The sequence below is a fragment of the Tachyglossus aculeatus genome, chromosome 24 (assembly GCF_015852505.1).
Source record: "Tachyglossus aculeatus isolate mTacAcu1 chromosome 24, mTacAcu1.pri, whole genome shotgun sequence".
Taxonomy (NCBI): Eukaryota; Metazoa; Chordata; class Mammalia; order Monotremata; family Tachyglossidae; genus Tachyglossus; species Tachyglossus aculeatus.
This window is the reverse complement of record NC_052089.1, coordinates 28,761,149-28,770,484: the sequence shown is the minus strand read 5'-3', so window position 1 is coordinate 28,770,484 and position 9,336 is coordinate 28,761,149. Positions and strand designations below refer to the sequence as shown.

The window sequence follows — 9,336 nt, the reverse complement described above, 5'->3', positions numbered from 1 at the left end:
GAAATGTACAAGTAAAATAAATAAATAAATAGAGTAATAAATATGTACAACCATATATACATATATACAGGTGCTGTGGGGAAGGGAAGGAGGTAAGATGGGGGGATGGGGGGATCACAGTCTTAATCCCCAATTTAGAGATGAGATAACTGAGGCTCAGAAAAGTGAAGTGACTTGTCCAAGGTCACACAGCAGACAAGTGGCAGAGCAGGATTAGAACCCCGGACCTTCTCACTCCCAGGCCCATGCTCTATCCATTCCTTCAATCGTATTTATTGAGCATTTTCTGTGTGCAGGGCACTGTACTAAGTGCTTGGAAAGTACAATTTGGCAACAGATAGAGACGGTCCCTACCCAACAATGGGCTCACAGTGTACTACACCACACTTCTTTGCTAATTAACTTGTTCCTATCCCCAGTGGTTAGAACGTTGTTTGGCACATAGTAAGTGCTTAAAAATACAATTAAAAAAAAGCTTAAAAGGGAGGAGCTGGGATTTTAGGTGACAACCGAGGCTTGTGCCGTCCAGTACTTAGAGAACGAATGAGGAATGAGTGGAGTCTCTACTAGCCCAGAGCAAAACACGAAACAGGTCGCCAGGGGCCGGGCCATCCCCAGACCAAGTGGCCACGTTGGCTTTGGAAATGGCGGTTAATCAATCAGTCAATCGTATTTATTGAGCGTTACTGTGTGCAGAGCACTGTACTAAGTGCTTGGGAAGTACAAGTTGGCGACATATAGAGATTAAGACCGTGAGCCCCACGTGGGACAACCTGATTACCTTGTATCTACTCTAGTGTTTAGAACAGTGGTTGGCACATAGTAAGCGCTTAACAAATACCATTATTATTATTATTATTATTCATTCATTCATTCAATCGCATTTATTGAGCACTTACTGTGTGCGGAGCACTGTACTAAGCGCTTGGGAAGTACAAGTCGGCAACATATAGGGACAGTCCCTACCCAACAACGGGCTCACAGGCTAGAAGAGGGAGACAGACAACAAAACACTTACGAGAGCGCTCAGTAAATAGGACGATTTGACGGATTTATGAAAGCGTTCAGTAAATAGGTTGATTTTCGGGATTTACGAGACCGCTCAGTAAATGGGCTGATTTTAAAAAGTTACGAAAGTGCTCAGTCATTACGGTTTTAGGGATTTACGAGCGCTCAGTAAATAGGACGATTTGACAGATTTCCGAAAGCGGTCAGTAAACAGGAGGATCTTACGGATTTAGGCGCGCTCAGTAAATAGCTGACTTTACAGATTTACGAAAGAGCTCAGGAAATAGGCTGATTTTAAGGAGTTCAGTCATGACGATTTATCAGCGCTTACAACAATGCTCAGCACCTAGTAAGCGTTTAACAAATACCACCGTTGACAAATTGCCAACAACAATTATTATTGTTGTTACGGACACTGATCCAGCCAGCGTCCGCAGAAACGGAGGGAGAAGTCCCCGCCTGGCCGTGCTGCCCCAGAGCCGGGTCCAAAAGGAGCCGGAGAGACCCCTGGAAGCAGTATGGCCTAATGGATAGAGCACGGGCCTCAGAAGGACCTGGGTTCTAATCCCGGCTCCATCACACATCTGCTGTGTGACCTTGGGCGAGGCATTTCACTTCTCTGGGCCTCAGTTCCCCGATCTGTAAAATGGGAATTAAGACCGTGCGCCCCATGTGGGGCAGGGACTGTGTCCACCCCGATTATCCCAGGGCTTAGTACAGTGCCCGGCACATAGTAAACGCTTAATAGACTTTTAGACTTTTAGACTGTGAGCCCACTGTTGGGTAGGGACTGTCTCTATATGTTGCCAACTTGGACTTCCCAAGCGCTTAGTACAGTGCTCTGCACAAAGTAAGCGCTCAATAAATACGATTGATTGATTGATTGATTAACAGATGCCTCAGTTATTATTGTTGTTGGTATCATTATTATTATTAGAGAGGTCTGGTCCACCCAGGTTCCTGGCCCACCCACAGAGGTGGGTCCCAATCCAGATTTAGATCCTGAAGCCTAAGATTTTGCTTGGACTGGAGCCCGGGCTGGACGGGCACCCAGGTAGCCCACGGTGGATGGACCTTTGGGGCCGTAGCGACCTTGGGCGAGGCATTTCACTTCTCTGGGCCTCAGTTCCCCGATCTGTAAAATGGGAATGAAGACCGTGCGCCCCGTGTGGGGCAGGGACTGTGTCCACCCCGATTATCCCAGGGCTTAGAAAGGTGCCCGGCACATAGTAAATGCTTAACAGACTTTTAGACTGTGAGCCCACTGTTGTGTAGGGACTGTATCTGTATGTCGCCAACTTGTACTTCCCAAGTGCTTAGTACAGTGCTCTGCACAAAGTAAGCGCTCAATAAATACGATTGATTGATTGATTAACAGATGCCTCAGTTATTATTGTTGTTGGTATCATTATAATTATTAGAGAGGTCTGGTCCACCCAGGTTCCTGGCCCACCCACAGAGGTGGGTCCGAATCCAGATTGAGATCCTGAAGCTTAAGATTTTTCTTGGACTGGAGCCCAGGTTGGATGGGCACCCAGGTAGCCCACGGTGGACGGACCTCTGGGACCGGGAAGAGCTCAATAAATACCACCGATCGATGGATCGACGGATCGATCCAGGGCCGGACGAACCCGCGGGTCCGCCCTACCACCCTTTTTTCCCATCTGTGCCCTCTCCACCCAGGAGGGAATCTCGATGGATCGACGGATCGATCCAGGGCCGGACGAAGCCGCGGGTCCGCCCTACCACCCTTTTTTCCCATCTGTGCCCTCTCCTCCCAGGAGGGATCTTCGAAACGCCGGAGAACCAGCCTCTCAACGTGGAAGAGATGGCTTTCAAGTTCGCAGTGGCCAACGTGAACCGGAACCGGGCGCTGATGCCCAACACCACGCTGACCTACGACCTCCAGAGGATCAACCTGTTCGACAGTTTCGAGGCGTCCCGGAGAGGTAAGGGGAGGAGAGGCCAAGTGGGTAGAGCACGGGCCTGGCCCTTAGAAGGACCTGGGTTCTAATCACGGCTCCGACACACATCTGCTGTGTGACCTCAGAGCGCGCACAAGCTCAAGAAGCTCGTTCTTTTGAGGACAACAAGAGCAATACGGGAAAGCAGCGTAGCTCAGTCGAAAGAGCCCGGGCTTTGGAGTCAGAGGTCAGGGGTTCAAATCCCGGCTCCGCCAACTGTCAGCTGTGTGACTCTGGGCAAGTCGCTTCACTTCTCTGGGCCTCAGTTCCCTCATCTGGAAAATGGGGATGAAGACTGTGAGCCCCCCGTGGGACAACCTGATCACCTTGTAAACTCCCCGGCGCTTAGAACGGTGCTTTGCACATAGCAAGCGCTTAATAAATGCTATCATTATTATTATTCTCTGGGCCTCAGTTCCCTCATCTGTAAAATGGGGATTAAGACTGTGAACCCCCCACGGGACAACCTGATCACCTTGTAACCTCCCCGGAGCTTAGAACGGTGCTTTGCACATAGTAAGCACTTAATAAGTGCTATCATTATTATTATTCTCTGGGCCTCAGTTCCCTCATCTGGAAAATGGGGATTAAGGCTGTGAGCCCCCCGTGGGACAACCTGATCACCCTGTAACCTCCCCGGCACTTAGAACAGTGCTTTGCACATAGTAAACGCTTAAATCATGCTATCATTATTATTATTCTCTGGGCCTCAGTTCCCTCATCTGTAAAATGGGGGTTAAGACTGTGAGCCCCCCGTGGGACAACCGATAACACTGTAACCTCCCCGGCGCTTAGGACAGTGCTTTGCACATAGAAAGCGTTTAATAAATGCCATTATTATTAATAGCGAAGAGTTTCAGGATGGAATAGGGATCCGCTATACAATAATAATAACGATTGTGCTATTTATTATGTACTTACTGTGTGTCAAGTACTGTACTAAGTGCTGGGGTGGGTACAAGCAAATCGGGTGGACACAGTCCCTTATCCCATATGATGATGATGATGGTATTTGTTAAGTGCTTACTATTTGCCAAGCACTATGTGCTAAGCGCTGGGCTAGATACAAGGTGATCAGGTTGTCCCACGTGAGGCTCACAATCTTCATCCCCGTTTTAATAATAATAATGATGATGGTATTTGTTAAGTGCTTACTATGTGCAAAGCACTGTTCTAAGCGCTGGGGAGGTTACAAGATGATCAGGTTGTCCCACGGGGGGCTCACAGTTTTAATCCCCACTTTCCAGGTGAGGTAACTGAGGCCCAGAGAAGTTAAGTGACTTGCCCGAGGTCACACAGCTGACAAGCAGCGGAGCCGGGATTAGAACCCACGACCTCTGACTCCCAAGCCCGGGCTCTTTCCACTAAGCCACACTGCCTCCCCTTGGGGCTCACAGTATCAATCCCTATTTGACAGATGAGGGAATTGAGGCCCAGAGAAGTGAAGTGACTTGCTCAAGGTCACCCAGCAGACAAATGGCGAGCTGTAAATAATAATAATGATGGCATTTGTTAAGCGCTTACTATGTGCCAAGCACTGTTCTAAGTGCTGGGGAGGTTACAAGGTGATCAGGTTGTCCCACGGGGGGCTCACAGATTTAGTCCCCATTTTCCAGATGAGGGAACTGAGGCCCAGAGAAGTGAAGTGACTTGCCCAAAGTCACATAGCTGACATTTGGCGGAGCCAGGATTTGAACCCATGACCTCTGACTCAAAGGCCCGTGCTCTTACTGCTACGCCATGCTGCTTCTCGGCCGTATGTCGAGAGCCAGGATTTTTAGACTGTGAGCCCACTGTTGGGTAGGGACTGTCTCTATATGTTGCCAACCTGTACTTCCCAAGCGCTTAGTACAGTGCTGTGCACACACTAAGCGCTCAATAAATACGATTGATGATGATTTATTTATTTTACTTGTACATATCTATTCTATTTATTTTATTTTGTTAGTATGTTCGGTTTTGTTCTCTGTCTCCCCCTTTTAGACTGTGAGCCCACTGTTGGGTAGGGACTGTCTCTACCTTGTACTTCCCAAGCGCTTAGTACGGTGCTCTGCACACAGTAAGCGCTCAGTAAATACGATTGATTGATTGATTCTCTGAGCCTCAGTTCCCTCATCCAGAAAATGGGGATGAAGGCTGTGAGCCCCACGCGGGACAACCTGATCCCCTTGTAACCTCCCGAGCGCTTAGAACAGGGCTTCGCACGTAGTAAGCGCTTAATAAATGCCATCGTCATTATTATTATTATTATTATCTCTGTGCCCGTGACGCTGCCTCGGCGGCAGCTTGTGAGCAGTTGGCCCTGGGCGTGGCAGCCCTGTTCAGTCCCTCTCAGTTCCCTCATCTGGAAAATGGGGATGAAGGCTGTGAGCCCCCCGTGGGACAACCTGATCACCTTGTAACCTCCCCCGCGCTTAGAACAGGGCTTCGCACGTGGTAAGCGCTTAATAAATGCCATCATCATTATTATTATTATCTCTGTGCCCATGACTCTGCCTCGGTGGCAGCTTGTGAGCAGTTGGCCCTGGGCGCGGCGGCCCTGTTGGGTCCCTCTCAGTTCCCTCATCTGGAAAATGGGGATGAAGGCTGTGGGCCCCATGCGGGACAACCTGATCCCCTTGTAACCTCCCCAGCGCTTACAAGAGTATGTAGTAAGCGCTTAATAAATGCCGTCATTATTATCATTATTATTATTATCTCTGTGCCCGTGACTCTGCCTCGGTGGCAGCTTGTGAGCAGTTGGCCCTGGGCGCGGCGGCCCTGTTGGGTCCCTCTCAGTTCCCTCATCTGGAAAATGGGGATGAAGGCTGTGGGCCCCATGCGGGACAACCTGATCCCCTTGGAACCTCGCCAGCGCTTAGAACAGGGCTTCGCACGTAGTAAGCGCTTAATAAATGCCGTCATTATTATCATTATTATTATTATCTCTATGCCCGTGACTCTGCCTCGGCGGCAGCTTGTGAGCAGTTGGCCCTGGTGTGGCGGCCCTGTTCGGTCCCTCTCAGTTCCCTCATCTGGAAAATGGGGATGAAGGCTGTGGACAACCTGATCCCCTTGTAACTTCCCCAGCGCTTAGAACAGGGCTCCGCATGTAGTAAGCGCTTAATAAATGCCATCATTATTATTATTATTATTATCTCTGTGCCCATGACTCTGCCTCGGCGGCAGCTTGTGAGCAGTTGGCCCTGGGCGCGGCGGCCCTGTTGGGTCCCTCTCAGTTCCCTCATCTGGAAAATGGGGATGAAGGCTGTGGACAACCTGATCCCCTGGTAACTTCCCCAGCGCTTAGAACAGGGCTTCGCACGTAGTAAGCGCTTAATAAATGCCATCATCATTATTATTATTATTATTGTTATTGTTATCTCTATACCCGTGACTCTGCCTCGGTGGCAGCTTGTGAGCAGTTGGCCCTGGGCGCGGCGGCCCTGTTGGGTCCCTCTCAGTTCCCTCATCTGGAAAATGGGGATGAAGGCTGTGGGCCCCAAGCAGGACAACCTGATCCCCTTGTAACCTCCCCAGCGCTTAGAACAGGGCTTCGCACGTAGTAAGCGCTTAATAAATGCCGTCATTATTATCATTATTATTATTATCTCTATGCCCGTGACTCTGCCTCGGCGGCAGCTTGTGAGCAGTTGGCCCTGGGCGCGGCGGCCCTGTTCGGTCCCTCTCAGTTCCCTCATCTGGAAAATGGGGATGAAGGCTGTGGACAACCTGATCCCCTTGTAACTTCCCCAGCGCTTAGAACAGGGCTTCGCATGTAGTAAGCGCTTAATAAATGCCATCATTATTATTATTATTATTATCTCTGTGCCCATGACTCTGCCTCGGCGGCAGCTTGTGAGCAGTTGGCCCCGGGCACGGTGGCCCTGTTCGGTCCCTCTCAGTTCCCTCATCTGGAAAATGGGGATGACGGCTGTGGACAACCTGATCCCCTTGTAACCTCCCCAGCGCTTAGAACAGGGCTTCGCACGTAGTAAGCGCTTAATAAATGCCATCATCATTATTATTATTGTTATTGTTATCTCTATACCCGTGACTCTGCCTCGGTGGCAGCTTGTGAGCAGTTGGCCCTGGGCGTGGCGGCCCTGTTCGGTCCCTCGCACGGCCCGGCGGTCAGCGCGGTGCAGTCGGTCTGCCACGCCCTGGAGGTCCCGCACATCCAGACCCGCTGGAAGCAGGCCGGCGCCGACGGCCGAGACCCGTTCTCCGTCAACCTCCACCCGGACTTCTCCGCCGTCAGCCGGGCCGTGCTGGACCTGGTGCTCTACTACGACTGGAAGGCCGTGACCGTCGTCTACGAGGACAGCACAGGTGCGGCGCGCGGTGCCCGGCGCCCTGGTTTGGCCTCGGGGAGGACCAGGGTGACTGGATGAGGATGCTTGAGTGTGTGTGTGTGTCTGGGGGTTTTTCCCCATGCCAAACTCAACCTGAAACTCAACCCAGGGCCCCCATTCCATCAGTCCGTCAGTCGGTCGGTTGTATTTATTGAGCGCTTACTGTGTGCAGAGCACTGTAATAATAATAATAGTGTCGGGATCTGGTAAGCTCTTACTTGGAGAAGCAGCGTGACTCAGTGGAAAGAGCCCGGGCTGGGGAGTCCAGAGGTCACGGGTTCAAATCCTGGATCCGCCAACTGTCAGCTGGGTGACTTGGGGCACTTCTCTGGGCCTCAGTTAGCTCATCTGGAAAACGGGGATGAAGACTGGGAGCCTCCCGTGGGACAACCTGATCACCTTGTAACCTCCCCGGCGCTTAGAACAGTGCTTTGCACATAGTAAGTGCTTAACAAATGCCATTATTATTATTATTTGCCAAGCATTCATTCATTCAATCGTATTTATTGAGCGCTTACTGTGTGCAGAGCACTGTAATAATAATAATAATAATGATGTCGGGATCTGGTAAGCTCTTACTTGGAGAAGCAGCGTGACTCGGTGGAAAGAGCCCGGGCTGGGGAGTCCAGAGGTGACGGGTTCAAATCCTGGATCCGCCAACTGTCAGCTGGGTGACTTGGGGCACTTCTCTGGGCCTCAGTTAGCTCATCTGGAAAATGGAGATGAAGAATGGGAGCCCCCCGTGGGACCACCTGATCACCTTGTAACCTCCCCGGCGCTTAGAACAGTGCTTTGCACATAGTAAGTGCTTAACAAATGCCATTATTATTATTATTTGCCAAGCATTCATTCATTCAATCGTATTTATTGAGCACTTACTGTGTGCAGAGCACTGTAATAATACTAATAACGTTGGTATCTGGTAAGCTCTTACTATGTGCCAAGCATTCATTCATTCATTCATTCAATCGTATTTATTGAGTGCTTACTGTGTGCAGAGCACTGTAATAATAATAATAACGTTGGCATCTGGTAAGCTCTTACTATGTGCCAAGCATTCATTCATTCATTCATTCAATCGTATTTATTGAGCGCTTACTGTGTGCAGAGCACTGTTATTTGCCAAGCATTCATTCATTCATGCATTCAATCGTATTTATTGAGCGCTTACTGTGTGCAGAGCACTGTAATAATAACAATAATAACGTTGGTATCTGGTAAGCTCTTACTATGTGCCAAGCATTCATTCATTCATTCATTCAATCGTATTTATTGAGCGCTTACTGTGTGCAGAGCACTGTTATTTGCCAAGCATTCATTCATTCATTCATTCAATCGTATTTATTGAGCGCTTACTGTGTGCAGAGCACTGTAATAATGATAATAACGTTGGAATCTGGTAAACTCTTACTATGTGCCAAGCATTCATTCATTCAATCGTATTTATTGAGCACTTACTGTGTGCAGAGCACTGTAATAATAATAATAAGGCTGGTATCTGGTAAGCTCTTACTATGTGCCAAGCATTCATTCATTCATTCATTCAATCGTATTTATTGAGCGCTTACTGTGTGCAGAGCACTGTTATTTGTCAAGCATTCATTCATTCATTCAATCGCATTTATTGAGCGCTTACTGTGTGCAGAGCACTGTAATAATAATAATAACATTGGTATCTGGTAAGCTCTTACTGTGTGCCAAGCATTCATTCATTCATTCATTCATTCATTCCATCGTATTTATTGAGCGCTTACTGTGTGCAGAGCACTGGACTAAGCGCTTGGGAAGTCCATGTCGGCAACATCTAGAGACGGTCCCAACCCAACAGCGGGCTCACAGTCTAGAAGGGGGAGACAGACAACAAGACAAAACATATCAACAACATATGTGGGAACCATATGTGGGGACTGGATGTGCACGCTTGAGTGTGTATGTGTGTCTGTGGGTTTTTCCCCGTGCCAGAAATTCAACCTGAAATTCAACCCAGGGCCGCTATTCCATCAGTCTGTCAGTCAGTCGGTTGTATTTAT

At 49.1% G+C, this 9,336-nt stretch overlaps 1 protein-coding gene across 1 annotated transcript in view; it reads left to right on the top strand.

Moving 5' to 3' along the window:
- The first annotated feature begins 2,797 nt into the window (after positions 1-2,797).
- Positions 2,798-9,336, top strand: part of GRIK1 (glutamate ionotropic receptor kainate type subunit 1) — a 57,300-nt gene continuing 50,761 nt past the window's right edge. The window contains exons 1-2 of the mRNA XM_038766217.1: positions 2,798-2,957; positions 7,026-7,283. Of these exons, the coding sequence (XP_038622145.1) occupies positions 2,837-2,957; positions 7,026-7,283 (379 nt within the window). The 5' untranslated portion in view covers positions 2,798-2,836. The remainder of the gene's footprint in view (positions 2,958-7,025; positions 7,284-9,336) is intronic.